At 35.4% G+C, this 16,642-nt stretch overlaps 1 protein-coding gene across 1 annotated transcript in view; it reads left to right on the forward strand.

The window, feature by feature from the left end:
- Positions 1 to 16,642, forward strand: part of Golgb1 (golgin B1) — a 56,235-nt gene that overhangs the window by 7,056 nt on the left and 32,537 nt on the right. Inside the window, exons 2-9 of the mRNA XM_090345504.1 lie at positions 2,721 to 2,815; positions 3,752 to 3,904; positions 4,109 to 4,261; positions 5,686 to 5,814; positions 7,723 to 7,848; positions 10,848 to 10,970; positions 12,031 to 12,144; positions 15,033 to 15,435. Coding sequence (XP_090201630.1) covers positions 2,723 to 2,815; positions 3,752 to 3,904; positions 4,109 to 4,261; positions 5,686 to 5,814; positions 7,723 to 7,848; positions 10,848 to 10,970; positions 12,031 to 12,144; positions 15,033 to 15,435 — 1,294 coding nt within the window. The 5' untranslated portion in view covers positions 2,721 to 2,722. The remainder of the gene's footprint in view (positions 1 to 2,720; positions 2,816 to 3,751; positions 3,905 to 4,108; positions 4,262 to 5,685; positions 5,815 to 7,722; positions 7,849 to 10,847; positions 10,971 to 12,030; positions 12,145 to 15,032; positions 15,436 to 16,642) is intronic.

The following is a 16,642-nucleotide window of genomic DNA, read 5'->3' on the forward strand; positions in this document are numbered from 1 at the left end:
AATTCAAATTTAAGAACAACTTGAATTTTAGTGTTCTTAATTGCTTCAAAATTACATTTGTATTTTTATACTAGAAATAAGATACAGTTGGTATTACAGTATTCATTTGTTTTTATTCCATATATAATAATTTAGGAATAACAGAGGTAATGCCACCATTGCATTTTATTAGCATATGTTAGTTATGTAGTGAGGGGTCAGCGTGACATTTGCACACTTGTACAGTGTATCCATCAACCTCATCTCCTCTGTCATTCTCCACATCCTATTCCCTATTTTTAAAACAACTTAAACAGGGCTTATTGTTTCATTTTCAAACATATTCATCTTTGATTCTTCTCTTTGTTAAATCTCCCCCCTCTCCCACTCAATTTCTACCCCTTCGTCCATGCCTTATTTTACTTTACTGTTGTTCAGTTTTTACTGTTTTTCCCTTTTCTTTTTTATTATTGTACTGAGTTTTTACTGGTATTTCAGCTGTGCATCCTATGTTTTGCTCAGAATAACTGTCTTTTACCATCACTATTAATTATTAAAAGCAGTTTAAAAGCTTTTTATTTTGTTTATGTTACTTACATTTTCCACAGTTTTTCAGTTTTCTTTTTTCCCCCAGAATATATGCTCTTCCCTTCCCAGTCTTAGTTCCACTATTAATGTAATGTTTGTTCACCAGTCCTTGTAATGATGTTTCTTTTCTTGTTTTAAAGACTTACAACAACCTAAATCTTTGGTTATCTGTGTGCTTTAGGTCTCCACTTAATTTTTGCTAGAAATAAAATTTTTGGCACAGCTTGAACTCAAATCTGTAATTTCTTTTCTGGCAAAAATGTTGCTGTTGAAAAGTCTGATAACCTTGTTTTCATTATCTTACTGGATATATGACCTTTTATCCTTAATCCTAAAGGATTCAAGTCTAGGAGTTTTACTAAGCTGTCTTGTTTGTCATTCTGTTTGATATATTCCCAGGTGGAGTAATAAAGCAGGCATTGAGATGGTTTTACTTCAGACTGGTTCATATTCCACTAATGTCTTTATTAATATTTCTTTTTTCCACTCCAGACACTAATGGAGGATCTCACATTACATTTACCTCATTTTTATCTTCTTTTTTTTTTTTTAACCAGTCCTGGGGCTTGAACTCAGAGCCTGGGCACTGTCCTCGGACACTTTTTGCTCAAGGCTAGTGCTCTGCCACAGCACCACTTGAGCCACAATACTACTTCTGGCTTTTTCTGAGTGTGTGGTACCAAGGAATCAAGACCAGAGCTTCGTGCATGCTAGGCAAGCACTCTGCCATTTGGCTACACTCTCAGCCCCAAGCTTTTATCTTTCTCTTAAAAAAAAGATAATTGTAGTCATGTGCAAAATGTTAAGAATTCAGAGGTCCCTTGTATGCATTGTCTAGTTCCCCCTAGTGGTGACATTTTTTAAGTATTATATAATGATGGCAAACAAGATAGTGAGATAGATACAGCTCCATATAAATTCTATTTTTCTTGGAATTTTGGTAGCATATATGTTTTAAGATTTGCCCCATTTTATCTATTTCAGTGAATTACGGCTGCATGTTTATTTGTGGTGTTTCATTATTTTCTGAATGTGTGTTAGCTAAGTGGTGGTAGGACCGTCCATCCTCTATTCTGTCAATAATTTATGCCTTCTCTGGTTCTTTTTATTCACTAGACTGACTAGACCTTTGTTTTTCCAAAGAGCCACATTTTGCCTTGTTGATTTTATCTTAGTTTTACTGATTTCTTATATTAGCTTCCCCTTTTTCCTGCTTACATTTAATTAAATTTAATAAAATGGCTTTAATTTGCTTTTTCTAATTTCTCATAGAAGAAGCAAAAGTACTAAATTTGGTTCTTTTCCCTCTTCATACATACACAGTTAATACTACAATTTGTGACAAAGATTATATTTAACTTTGTAAGCAAAGCCTTTTGAAAGAATAAAGAGACATATTATGGGGCTGGAATGTGGCCTACTGGTAGATTGCTTGTCTAGCATGCACGAAGTCCTGGGTCTGATTCCTTGGTACCATGTACAATGGAAAAAGCTGCAAGGAGTGCTGTGGCTTAAGCGTCAGAGTGCTAGCTTACATTAAAAGGGACACATAAAAAGAAATTTATTGAATCATATGATCTACAGGCAAGAGTAGCATAAGGAAAAAAGATAGAAAATTCATGTTTAAAGATAATTTGTGCTTAATTCCTGGGTGCTTTTGGCTCTTGCCTGTAATTCTAGCTACTCAGGAGACTGAGATCTGAGGATCGTGATTCAAAGCCAGCCTGGGCAGGAATGTCCATGAGACTTTATCTCCACTTAACAACCAGAAAATTGGAAGTAAAGCTGTCGCTCAAGTGATAGAATGCTAGCCTTAAACAAAAGAGTTCAATGACAGCATCCTGAGTTCAAGCCCCACAACCAACCTCCTCTCCCCCCCAAAAGGTATATACTTAATTATGTACTTATATTTTTAGTATTCTTGTTTTATTTTAAAATGATCTAATCACAATGTGATTACACATTGTGTATTGCCACTTAAGAACAGTGGGCAGCTGTGCTGTACATACTCAGGTAACATCGTCGTCTGCCTACAGTCATGTGCATGATTCCTGTTACTTGCACAGTTTTCTTATAGGTAGTGTAGTTTACCAATATAGGAACCATTTGTGTTCATTTCACTGATTCTTACGTTTTCTTCTCTTTTTCTATAGAAATGCTGAGCCGATTATCAGGATTAGCAAATATTGTTTTACATGAATTATCAGGAGATAACACAGATCACAATATGACTGCTCCTTTAGCTCCTGTGAGTAGTTTTGTTCTGACTTAACAAGATATATATCTGTGTTCTTTAGTGGAAAATAATTTAAGGTAGATGAATGCTAGCAAATTCACTGTACAAAGTAGAGGAAAAGATCAAGAAAAAAATGTTTAAATGTTGTAAATGATTTTAAGACCTACTGAGATGGTTCCTAAGTCCTGAATGAGATTTGAAAGATATTTTTCATTTTTCTCACTGGACCTGTTTAGTATCTGATGGTTTTAAGTCCTCCTCCTTTTCCTAGGTTATACACTATTGACCCATAGGAAAAGGTTAATTGGAAGAAGGGAGAACTTGAGCACCATTTAGGTTTGAGAATATCTATTTGCTCCTGTCTATTCATTTACCATTTCTTACAGCCTGTTTTCTGAGGGTCATAAAGGAATCAAAAGAAGTCTGTTTCCTGAAAGTCAAGCAGTTATGCCTAATGGTTTAAGAGAGTTTTATTTTACTCCCTTACATTTTGGATCCTCCTTCTAAGAGTCTCTGATCTTTATTGCTTTCTTTTATTTTCTCTTTAACAAAATTGGGATAATGCTTTATTTTTTTGGTGGGTCATGGGGCTTGAACTCAGCCTGGGCACGGTTCCTGAGCTCTTCAGCTCAAGGCTACCACCCTACCTTTGACCCAAGCCCTACTTCCCATTTTCTAGAGGTTAATTGGAGATAAGAGTCTCAGTTCCATTTGTGCCTGGACTGGCTTTGAACCTTGATCCTCAGATCTCAGCCTCCTGAGTAGTGGGATAATACTTAAATGAGATGAAATACTCAGTATATAATAATTGAAGCTATGATAACTCTTGATGGCTGAGTTAAAGTCTTCATTTTTCAAATATGAGTTGGGCAAAAAATAAGATACAGTTGTTGGAATGAAGAACTCTTCTGAAGTTATTACCTTTTCCCTTCTCTGTTTAAATACTAGGAACTACCCCAGGAGTCAGACATGGAATTTAATGCTAGAACACAAGAGGATGTTCTGGAGCAGCTGGCTTACACAGAACAGTTGGTGGTGGAACTGAAAAATACTATTAGACAAAAAGATATTGAACTACAGCAAAAGGATGAACTTCTCCAGGTATTATCCCCCCAATTTTTTGCAGAGTATTTGATAAAGACATACACCACTTACTTAGATGTTTTTCTTTACTTAGAGAATCTGATTCTTCTTTCCTCAATACTGTAATATGATGCTTACTGAAAATAAACTTTAGTTATGTGCTAATAACTCAAAATGGTGAATTAAGCATATGTATTTATCATCAGTACTATTCTCTTGCAGGAAGAAAGGAAAGCTGCTGATAACAAAATTAAAAAAATAAAACTTCATGCAAAGGCCAAATTAACTTCTCTAAATAAACACATAGAAGAAATGAAGACACAAGGAGCAACTGCTCTGCCTACAGAGCCTCAGTCAGAGGACTCATTCTCCAAGGTAAAGATATTAAATATTTATCAGAGGTATTTTCTGAATCAAGAAAGGCTCCTAGCATAACAAATCTTTACTAGTTACATACATTTTTGGTGGTATAAATAATACGGCACCAAATGCTGGCCTTTTTTATGGAGCTTGTAGTTTTGCTGAACTTTAGTCCACAGCACAGGGAGGATAAAATAATCTCTTAAGTTTTCTTTATGCTATGAAATTCTTTAATTGATTGACCTAATTCCAAATTTCTATATTATCCTTGGCTACACAGTGGTAGATTTGTGTGTGTGTGTGTGTGTGGATTATATGCTGAGTCATCCAGATTTCCATGGATTTCTTGTAATGGAAGCTTTCTATGTTAATTAATTCCATCACCAAACAGTATCCAGTTAGAAATATAAAGAAGAATACAGAATGCTACCTTTTGAAAGTCGGAGCATTGTTCTGAAACTCTTAATATCTTATTTTGATGATTAAACTCTCATATTCTTTTAAATTTCCCCTTGTATGTTATATTTCCAATAAGCACAACTAGGTTTTCTTACGGATTTAGTAGTTAGAAATTCTGGTTTCTAAGGAATAGTTTCCAGAGGGGAACATTTATGCTATTTAGATATCTGGATTGTCCCTAAGTAGTCTTTTGTAATGTTTTGACTCTTACTTAACATCAGTTGTGATTTTCTGAACTTCTACTTTCAAAGCAGCAAACCTGTGAATAACCTAAAGTTGAATCCTACCTGTCACTGACTGGTTATGTTTCAGACTAAAGCTGTCAGAATGAGACATTTCTTCTAAGTATTGATTTCCCTCCAGTATTGTCCTGCCTTTGGCCACTTTTCAGTGTTTTTACATAGCCATTTGCTATATTATCCAGAGTTTATATCTATTCTCTGTGGGAAGGTAGCTATCACAGGAGCTACTTAGTCATAATAAAACTGGGAGAGCTGGGAGTTTAGCCTAGTGGTAGAGTGATTACCTAGCATTCATGAAGACCTGGGTTTGATTCCTTGGTACCACATACATAGAAAAAAGCCAGAAATGGTACTGTGGCTCTAACCTTGAGAAAGCCCAAGGACAGTGCCCAGGCCCTGAGTTCAAGCCCAGGACTGGCAAAACAAAACAAAACTGGGAAACTTTTTTTGTACTTTTCTTAGTTTTTCCTCATCCCAGCTAAAAATTAAATTTATATATATATACATATATATTAATTCTAGTTCTTTTTTAAATTTTATTGTTGGGATAATGTATACAGGGGTTACAGTTTTATTTGTCAGGTAGTAGGTACATTACTTCTTACACATTGTTACCCCTTCTCATATTTTTGTCCCTGTTTTCCTCCCCTCCCAATCATCTTGTTTTCCCCCCTTCCCTTCCCACTTTCTAATTGTAATTCTTTTAAGCAAGAATCTATTGGTTTATTGCATTTGCAGCATAATAAGAGTTCTCCAGAAGAGGAGATGGAAGTAGAAAAGATAAAACATGACCTTGAGGAGAAGGAGAAACTCATTAGCACTTTGCAAGCCCAACTTACCCACGCACAGTCAGAACAAGTTGCACAGGTAGGAATGCAATATATATGACCAGTGGCTCAATCATTGGTCAGTGATCAATAGATCATTATATGACAAATAGTTTTTTGTAGATATTGCCAAAGATTATCTATCTTTGTATCTGTCTGTCCCTTTTTTGTCATATCTATTCCCTACTAATTCTAAATCTAGTAATTTTATTAGAATATACATTGGTGTTTTTCATTCTTGGTTTGTATTTGTTAATACTGAGTATGTTCTCAGTACTTCTTTTGGTTCTTTCATTTTAGGGTTAGAATAGTTTGAACTCAGGCTTTCTCACTTGCTCAGGTTGCTTACTTGGCCTGGTGCTCCACAACCTGAACCATACCTCCATCCCTGCTATTTTCTGGTTATTTGAGATGGATTCTCATGAACTTTTCTGCATGAGCTGTATACAAACAATGATCTTCCAGAGCTCAGCGTGCAGAGTAGCCATCATTATAGATGTGAGCCACCAATATTTGGCTTTTTAAAAATTTTTATTTTTGGCAGTACTTGAATTTGAACTCAGAATCTTGTACTTGCTAGGCAGACCCTCTTTCAATATATGGTTTACATATTTTTTTTCAGAAGTTTCTTGAGTTATGTAAATGGTATGGTTTTTTTTTAAGTCTTTTCCCTGGCTTTGGTGTTCATCTTTAGGAACATCTTATATTTTTGTATCTCAATCTTGGATTATTGTCAGAATTCATTGTTTTCCTCAGTTGATTTCTTTTTTTTTTGGCCAGTTCTGGACCTGAACTCAGGGGCTGGGCACTGTCCTTGAGCTTTCTCAAGTCTAGCACTCTGCTACTTGAGCCATAGTCCACTTCTGGCTTTTTCTGTGTATGTGGTTCCAAGGAATCGAACCCAGGTCTTCGTCCATGTAAGCCAGCACTCTACCACTAGGTCACACTCCAGGCCCCTCAGTTGATTTTTAATCTTAATTAAATTGTCAAATTTTTTCTTTTTATTTTACTTAAAGCATTCTGTTTTGTGTTACCTTTGTGTTTCTTAGTCTTTATATATAGAATGACTTTTGTTTTGTGTTAAGATCTTATTATGTAGCCCATAGCAACTTATTTTCTGTCTATGCCTTCTGAGTTGCTGGAATTAATAAGTATGCACCAACATTCCCATGCTATACTTTTCTTTCCTTTTCTTCTATATGTATGTGTCTATGTGTGTGTTGGTGGGGGAGGGGTGGAGATGCTAGAGCTGAAACTGAAGGCCTTATGTCCTCAACCATTCTTCATTTTTGTTTTACTCCTGGCAATTTCTTCTGAGTGCATGTCTTTATCCATGCCCTAAAAGAGAGCCCTAATGAATCAGTTTTGAGACATTAGAAAGGCTAGATTGCTTTATTCCCTTTAGTCTTTCTGACAATATTCTTTCAAACAGTATTTCTCAGTATTCTGAATAGGAAAGAACTGATGCTTTCTATTGTTTTCCAGTTGTCCATTCCAACCCATACATTTTGGTAACTTTTGAAATTTCCTATTCTAAAAGCCATTGGCTATTACTCTCTCACTGCCTTCTTCCATAGATTAACAACATGTAAGATCTTAGCCTTCATAGTAGCTAGGATTAGAGGTGTGAGCCACTGGTGCCTGACAATAATGTACTATTACTTGCTTATATGTCAGAATTTGTATGACAATTTCCCCACTTTTATTTGGGTTTGCTGTCTAGTTCTGAATTGGCTCAATTTAAAGAAATTGAAAAAAATTTACATTACTGCTTTAGCCTTCTTTTGACAAATTTTTCTTCAGAATCACAGTAAATCCAATTCCCTTTTGTGGTAAGTGGAAATTAGAAGAAAATATGGTATTTAGGAAAAATGACAAAAAAGTTAAAAACTTTTAAATACTAATCTTTTTACTACAGTAAATATACCTTTTCCTCCTATGCCTTCAGTTTGGTAAGATTGCAGGAGATATGGAAGAATTTGTAATGATGAAGCAGCTGCTCCAGGAGAAGGAGGAACGCATCAGCACTTTGGAAAATCAGCTCAGCCAGACACAGGCAGAGCAAGCTGCACAGGTAGGAGCAAAGGATAATCAAGAAATCCATAGAGTTGATACATGGCAAATCAGCTTAGAGAGTTTTTTTTTTTTTTTAAGCCTAATACATCAAAGCATAGTTTTTTTGTTTTTTTTTTTAAGCCAAATGAGATCAAAGCCAGACTGTTAAAAGTAGAAGTTAAAAGCTAGGATAGTAAATAGAATAAATTAGAAGTGGGAGAGGTATGTATGTTGTGGAACACTAAGAAAGCTTCAGAAAATTTTTATTTGCCATGATATATTTGCCATACCCAAACTGAGTTCTTAATAACATATTAATTCACTGTCTTAGGAATGGGCTCATGCTGAATTCAAAAGATACTGGAAGAGAAACTAAAAGAAATGTAAATAATTAGGACCACTTTCCCACAAATGAAATCTTGATGGAAGATAATTTTGACCAGGTCACCCAGGGATCATCTAATGTAAAAGTGATATCAGGGGCCAGGAGTTTGGCCTAATAGTAGAATGTTTGCCTAGCATGTATGAAGACCCAGGTTCAATTCCTTGGTACCACATGCATAGAAAAAAGCCGGAAGTGGTGCTGAGGCTCAAGTGGTAGAGCTCTGGCCTCGAGAAAGTCCAAGGACAGTGCTCAGGCCCTGAGCTCAAGCCCAAGATTGGCAAAAAAAAAAAAAAAAAGTAATATTAGTTATGTGAGTCCTAGTTAGATAGTACTAATTTGTGTTGCTGTTCATATTTATTTCTACTACCAGAGCTAAACTCAACTCTTTTTCTAAAATTGATGTTAACAACATATCTTTTTTTTGAGAATTCTTTTTGCCTTTTTTTTTTTTTTTGCAAGTCCTAGGGCTTGACCTCAGGGCATAAGCATTGTCCTTGGGCTTTCTCAAGGCTAGAGCTCTACCACTTGAATCACAGCACCACTTCAGCTTTTTATATGTATGTGATACTGACGAATGGAACCCTGTTCTTCATGCAGGCTGGGCAGGCACTCTACCAGTAGGCCAAACGCTCGGCTCCTGAGAATGCTTTTTGATCATGACACATTCTGCCACTGAAGTACCTTTGTAATTATCCATGAAATGTTGTAGTAAGTGGTGCTTTCTGTCATATTAATGGCATATTATTGTGTTTAAAGTTCTATACCCTGAAATCCATAATTTTATCCTATTGGCTTTTATTGTGTCCTTTTTATGTAGCCCAATATGCAATATAAGAGGGAGAAAATGCATATTTTTTAACCTAAAAATTGCTTAAAATATAGAAAAGTTAAGGTTTATAGAAAGGTTTAACAGATCCACCATAACACAAACCACCCCCAAGGAGGTGCCAAAACAAATCATATTAGCTTTTTGTTTGTTTTTTTCAACTCTAAGGCCTGAACTCAGGGCCTTGCACTTGCTTCCACTGAGCTAAATCCCCAGCTCCATAAACCACATTAAAAACAAAGTGGGTTGCTTTGTTTTTTATTTTTATTTTTTTATTGTTGGGATAATGTATAGAGGGGTTACAGTTAAATTCGTCAGGTAGTTAGGTACATTACTTCTCACACACTTATACTCCCTAAAAAACAAAGTGTTTTGAGAGTTGACATACCTCATGGTGACATATGACCAGTAAGGAAGGTAATTGGAGAAGCTGGGATTTAAGTAAAACCATAAGGTATAATAGTAGATAATACTGTAGATGAGCCTGGTGGAAGATATTCTCATTGTGAGGAAGTACATAAGCAAAGTTTCAGAGACGAAAAAGAATATGGTATACTTAAGGGAAAAAGTGTTAGATATATTTGGTTAGGAAAAAGGAGTCCAGTGAGTACGCACACTTAGATGCATGATTCCAAACTTATAGTCAGGTCAGAGTCCAGTTGATCAAAAATGATATGGATTTTTTTTTAATCAACAAGGAAGAGAAACCCAGTCAATTCAAGGTGTCACAAAGTAAGAAATCAGCATTAGCTGAAAATCAGCACAAAATAAGCAAATTAAGAGCTGATAAGTATGTTCTACATAGATCTTAAAGAAATGAATTATCAGATGCCACAATATAAAAACGAAACAAAAAGATTGTACTGACATGATAAATCTATTAAAGGCAATAGTCAATAAACATTTTAAATTAAATAAAACTCATTGTGTCATGCTTTCTATAAATGGCAATTGATCTGTTAAACAAAATATTAAATTTTCATAGTCCCAAGAATGTTCTAGTGATCTGTCATGGGAATAATTTCTGTATGCCATCTTTGTTCTTAATTTAAACAACTTCCATGTTAAATGCAGAATTAAAGATACTTGGTTATATTTTATATTACTTAGGTTGTGCTATTATTCAATGATTCCTGTTACATTACCTGTTTCTTTAAGTTATATAATTAATGGGCATAAGGGTCTGTTAGTACAGAATAAAAAGAATAACCACAAAAAAATGATTGTACCGAACATCTCACCATCCACCCATTTATTTCCATTTCATTCTGCTAAGAACCACTTACAAGGGCATCCTCTAGAAGCCTGCAAGTAGTGACAGCTGAAAATTGATTCCTCGAGAGGTGGTTTGGGTTTGGAAACATATGCAGTTCTTTGGTAAAATTAGCCTTTTGAAAAGAAGACTAGAAATAAAGATTTGTATTTCCATTTGCAGAGAATCTAGAAGCACCCAGGGTTTAACAGAAACATAACATCACTTTGTGTGTTTAATATTCTTAGAAAAAAAGATACCCCTTGTACTTTCTATATTTCTAGTACCACAAAAAAAATAGAATTTGTATTAAAAATTTTAGATGAACTTCTGAATATGAATAGGATTTCTCTTACTTTTGGGAGCTACTGTCAGGCCTGTCTCTCTTCCTTGGCATTCAATTTTGAATTCTCATCCTTGACTTTTAAAATTGAATTCTTAACAAAATAAACGTCTGTTTGTTTTTATCTATCTTTTGGAGAGTAGTCTGTGGAAATTATTTGTGAAATATTCAGAGAATGTAACTTGTATAGTTTTTCTGGTGTGTGTCTTCAGTTGAGTTCCATGCAGCAGGTGGTCCGAGAGAAAGATGCACGCTTTGAAACACAGGTTCGTCTTCATGAAGATGAGCTTCTTCAGTTAGTAACCCAGGCAGATGTGGAGACAGAGTTGCAACAGGTGTGTTGCTCAAATGCAGTAGAATGATTGACATTTTGGTTAACATTTAATCAAGATATCACAGCTATTTTTTAACCAGTACCCTCTTCCACTGTTCTCTACTCATTTTTTTACCATGCTCCTTTTTGGTTTCTTTTTGATGTTGTTGTTTTCTGTTGCATATCATTTTTCTCATCCTTACCTTGCCTCTTACTCTCATCAGGTGTTGGAACTCCATAGCTGAGTTTAACTGGGAATGCATATAGGTGTCTGAAATTTGGTGCTCTTCAGTTTGCTGGTTATAACTACCTTCATGCAATAAGACCCTATCCATATCAATGAAGTCAGTTTTAATCTTTTTAAAAGATTGGCAATGAGAAAAATCATTTTGAATCCATAGTATTTTAAGTCAGTAATGCTTTTTAAAAAATTCATTGAGTAGATTTTGAAAATTGACTTCATTGAGTTCACATGTACTAACACACAGGCATTTGCTTTCACTTAGTATGTCGTGAATAGTGATACTGAAAAGCACTCCATTGGCACTTTGGTATTAGTTTTTGAGTACAAACTTCTTTCAAGTTCTAAGCAGTCCTTCGGAATATACCATGAAGTGGTTTCAGAACACAATACTTCATTTTAAATAGGGTATTGACTGTATGCAGATATGGTTGATTGTTGTATTTGGTGAATGTTTTTCAAGTACCTTACCTATGCATTACAGCAGAAAAAAACTGGCTTTTGCCTGAAAGAGAATGTTCTCATTTATGGGTGAACATATTACCTATATTATTTAGGAACAAGACATGAACTATACAGTTTTCAAAGTGGCTGTATATGGTTTTTCTCTCAATTATTAGAAAGCTTTTTAAGGCAAGACTCACTTACATCTAAGTTTGGTTGTTGTTAGGCATTTTAGAGATTCTTTGTTTCTGCAAGTGGTAAGCATGGCATGCTGGTGTTCATCTTTGGTTCCTTGTTTTCCATATCCCAAAGTTTAACAACATAAATCTACATGACGTTCTGAAAAGTAAGCAAATACTAGTGAGCATTTACTATGCCTGAAACATTTTCTTTCCAGAAATTGAAGGTTCTGCAGAGGAAGCTCGAAGAACATGAAGAAGCCTTGTTAGGCCGGGCTCAGGTTGTGGCCTTGCTGCAACAGGAGCTGACTGTAGCTGAACAGAAAAACCAGGTATTGCCTCTGATCATTCCTGCTTGCTGAAGTGGTCAGTTTATGTAGCAGTGGATTTAAAAGCTATCAAAGAATTGACGTTATTCATTCTTTAAACAAACATCCTGTGCTTATGAGATGGTGATACAGTGAGAACAAATGTAGTTTCTTCTCTCATGGAGCTTATCTTTCCACATCCTAATTGCTTCTGTTTACTGTTGTCATTTTATATCTAGAGTCTGATTTTATTTAGAATATCTTATTTTCTTCTAAGGAGTTGCTTTTTTTAAATATATCATTTTACCTCTCTCTCTTGTTCTTGGGCTTTATATATGATTTTTTTCCCCCCAGTCCTGGGGCGTGAACTTAGGGTGTGAACACTATCCTTGTGCTTTCTCAAGGCTAGAGCTCTACCACTTGAGCCATAGCACAGCACCACTTCCGGCTTTTTCTGTGTATGTGGTACTAAGGAATTGAACCTAGGACTTTGTGCATGCTAGGCAAGCACTCTACCACTAGGCAAAACTCCTGGCCTCCTTTGCCTATTTCTTTCAGTTGACTTCCTGTTGGATTGAAGTAAATCTATTATGTAATATTTCCTTGAATCTAAAGATGAAGAGGGATGTTAATGCTCTAAATATTAAAATTAAAATTCTTCCATTTCTTGATGAAATTGTATGCTGTCATTTCATTTTTCATACAGTCCCAATCTTCATTCTTTTTTAAAAAATGCTAGTACTGGGTGCTGGTACTTGTTTATATGTTTTACTCAAGACTATCACTCTTGAGCTACACTACCACTACTATGATCTTCATTCTTAATCGCTCCTGATCTTCATCGTTCCACTTCATTCCTCTAATTCTTCTGTCTGCATAGACCTGTACTTGACCATGTGAACTCTTCTTACCAGTCCTTGTATTTCCTATCATATCCAAGTAGGTAAATTCTCATGTCCTAGTCCACATTCTCTGGATGTTGTGAGTTGCTAAAGTATGTCAGTTAAGCCTCTTACTTTAAATTTGACTCCTCTTCCTGGTGCAGAATTTCTCTTTAGCATAGTTTCACTTTCTTTCATCCTCACAAAACTCATGACCTACACTCAGGTCCCCTTTCTTGCTTGTCATTAGGTAGTAAGGCTCAAATTCCAGTTGTGTCATTCACTAAGTAGTTACACATAGTTACAGCTCTGTGACTTGGAGAAAATTACCTGTTAGTTATTAGAACTGTGAATCCTCATAACCTTTTACAAAAGATGCAGTTACTATTTCCATTTCCCAGATAAATTTGATGGGTTTCAGATTTTCATCAATAAAATAGGAATAACTATTTAGATCATGTCATGTCATAGAATCACATAAAATAGTATATAAAGAAATATGACCATGTTTGGCATATGCATCACAGTGTGATAGCTAAAATATTGTGACTCCAATATGTTAATGAAAGGCTTCTGAATTTTCAAATATTAGGACATTTTTAAAAAATCTTACTTTACTGGACCTATCTACATTACTTATTTCCTGAAGCTTTCCATTCCCTTGACTACTAGAACATAATACTATGCTGATTCTCGTCCTCCATCTCTGTTTTTTGTTTTTTGCTTTATACTTTAAATTCAGCAAGTGAAAAACAAAACCCATCTTTCCTTATTAAATAAAACTCACTTTTACTTCAAAAAATTATTGCACAATCCCACTAGTAAGTATGTATCTAAAAGAATTGAAATCTTTATGTCAAATAGACATTTGAACTCAAGTTAATGACAGCATTTTTATAGTAGCCAAGATACGTCATCAACATTAAAATCATGGGGTTTTTTTGGAGGGGGAAGGGGTCATGGGGCTTAAACTCTGGCCTGGGCACTGTTACTGAGCTCTTCAGCTCAAGGCTACCACCCTATCCCTGGGCCTGGGTGTTGTCCCTGAGCTCTGCAGCTCAAGGCTACTGCCCTACCCTTGAGCCACAGCCCCACTTCCCATTTTCTAGTGATTAATTGGAGATGACAAGAGTCATCGGCTTTGTATTGCCTGGGCTGGCTTTGAACCTTGATCCTCAGATCTCAGCCTCCTGAGTAGCTAGGATTACAGGTGTGAGCCGCTATGCCCAGCTTTAAAATCATGTTCTGCTGCTTTTACCTTTTAAATAATTTCTTAATCTTCCTTCTCCTCTATATCAAAAGTATTGATACCTTATTCTGACTCAGAACATTATTGCATAGAGAATACTTCCTAATGGGCTTTCTCTGCCTGTCTTCCTCTCACTCCTTAATATATCCTGTATTTAACAAAAGTTAATGTTTTAAAAAATTATACTGTTTCCAATTACTTGAAGGAGCGAATCCCAAATTCCTTAATAATAAAGTACTAAAGATCTTTTCGATTTGGCTTTTGGTTATTTTTCTAGCCTATCTTCTTTTTTTCACTTTCAAAGCTTTACCTCACTGTCAGTTCCAAAGTACATAGGTAACTGTGTTGTCTTCTATGCTTTCTTTACCTGTTTCTCTCCTGAAGTAAAAATTGGCATTAAAATTTGCATATTTACCTGGCTGATTCCTTATTACTGAAACCTCAGATTAGGAAGCTCCCTTTTCAGAAGACCATGCAAATTCCTCCCTTTTCTCTGTTCCTTTGAATACCTTCTGTGTATCCTTCTCATATCTTTCTTCATTGTGTATTATGTGTACTGTGTCACTGAATTCATTAATTTATTCAGTGTTTGTTAAGTATAACTCTGTACTTGAGGAGAAACACAATCTCTTAAGGGATTTATTTCTAATAGGAGAGACAAAAATTGAACATAATGGCACAAATAAATATGTATGAGTACAAAATGACTAAAGCTTCTGTATTTTTGCAATACTAACTGAAGTGAACTTATGGCTTATGAGGTTTAATCTTTTTCATTGTAGATACTTTCTCAGCAGTTAAAGCAGATGGAAGCTGAGCATAATACTTTAAGTAACACTATTGAAGCGGAACGACAGGAGACCAAGATTCTTATGGAAAAGATGGAACTTGAAGTAGCAGAGAGAAAATTATCCTTTCATAATCTACAGGAAGAGATGCATCATCTTTTGGAACAGATTGACCAAGCAGGCCAAACTCAGGCTGAACTGGAGGCTAAGTGCCAGGCTTTAGAACAAAAGCACAAAACAGATATGGAAGAGAAGACCTCTCACATTTTGAGTCTTCAAAAGACTGAAAAAGAGCTATTATCTGCCTGTGAGGTTCTAAAGGATGAAAATTCAAAACATCTGCAAGATAAAAACGAACTGGCAGTTCAGTCAGCCCAGGCCATTCAGCAGCTGGAAGGTCAGTATTGTCGGCTTTTGAAGGCTGTCTCTAGCACCTGACTAGTTCATATTCCTCTTTTCTCTTTTTTTTTAAATTATACTTTTATACTCATTTGATACTATATTGAAAATGAACTATACAACTTGTGGGTGAAGAGGGAAGAGAAAAACTGGTAGAGAGCAAGGGAACAGATGACATTGTCCCAAAGAAATATACTCTATCTAACTTGTAATTGTAACCCCTCTGTTCATCACCCTTATAACAACAACAAAAATTGTTAATTGTATATTTGTTATCTTTAAGTAGTTGTAGTTGTACATTACCATTCAACAAATCAGTTTTTGAATATGATACATTTTTGATCGATATCACCCCTTTCATCATTCTCTCTCCATCTATATCCACTCCTCTACTCAGTTTTCCTAATTTTGTAGGATAAGTATTGAATTTTATGACTATCCCTTCTTCATCCTATTTTCAAGGGTCTATTAAGGATGCCTTTTGAAAAGGGTCTTTTCTGGGTTCTTTGTTATACTTTTATTAATGTTGTATTAAATACTATATATAACTATATAATATATAGTATTATTGATATATTTTTAAATATTATAACTTATAGTTGTAAAACCAGATTACAGATGTGTACCACCATATCTAGCCCTCCTATGGAATATGGATGGAATCATAACACTGAAAGTTAAAAAAAATATATATCCACTCAAGCTATTTCCAAGAGGGAAAGGAAAAAGAAACCTTTTAAAATGCCTAGGCTTGGACTGGGAATGTGGCTTAGTAGTAGAGTTCTTGTCTAACATGCAGAAAGCCCTGGATTCAATTCCTCAGAACCACATAAGCTGTGCCAAAAGTGGCACTGTGGCTCAAGTGAGAGTGCTAGGCTTGAGCAAAAAGTAGCTCAGGGACAGTGCTCATTCCCTGCGTTCAAGCTCCAGGACTGGCAAAAAAATAAGTACATGAAGATAAAATGCCTAGGCTTATTTTTATTGATACATGTAAATTAATATTAATGGGATTCAGTATGATATTTCCAGGCCTGAATACAGCATGCATTGATTATTTCCAGCCATTCTTCCAGTCTTCCTCGTCCCTGTAACATATACCATCATTCATACCCTCTGAGTCTTCACTGGTCATTTGAAAGTAGTTTCAAATGAAACTTCTTCTATCTTAATGAGAGCATATGGTACATGTCTTTCTGTATGTGGCT

The sequence above is a fragment of the Megascapheus bottae genome, chromosome 1, assembly GCF_031878675.1.
Source record: "Megascapheus bottae isolate mThoBot1 chromosome 1, mThoBot2.hap1, whole genome shotgun sequence".
NCBI classification, from domain to species: Eukaryota; Metazoa; Chordata; class Mammalia; order Rodentia; family Geomyidae; genus Megascapheus; species Megascapheus bottae.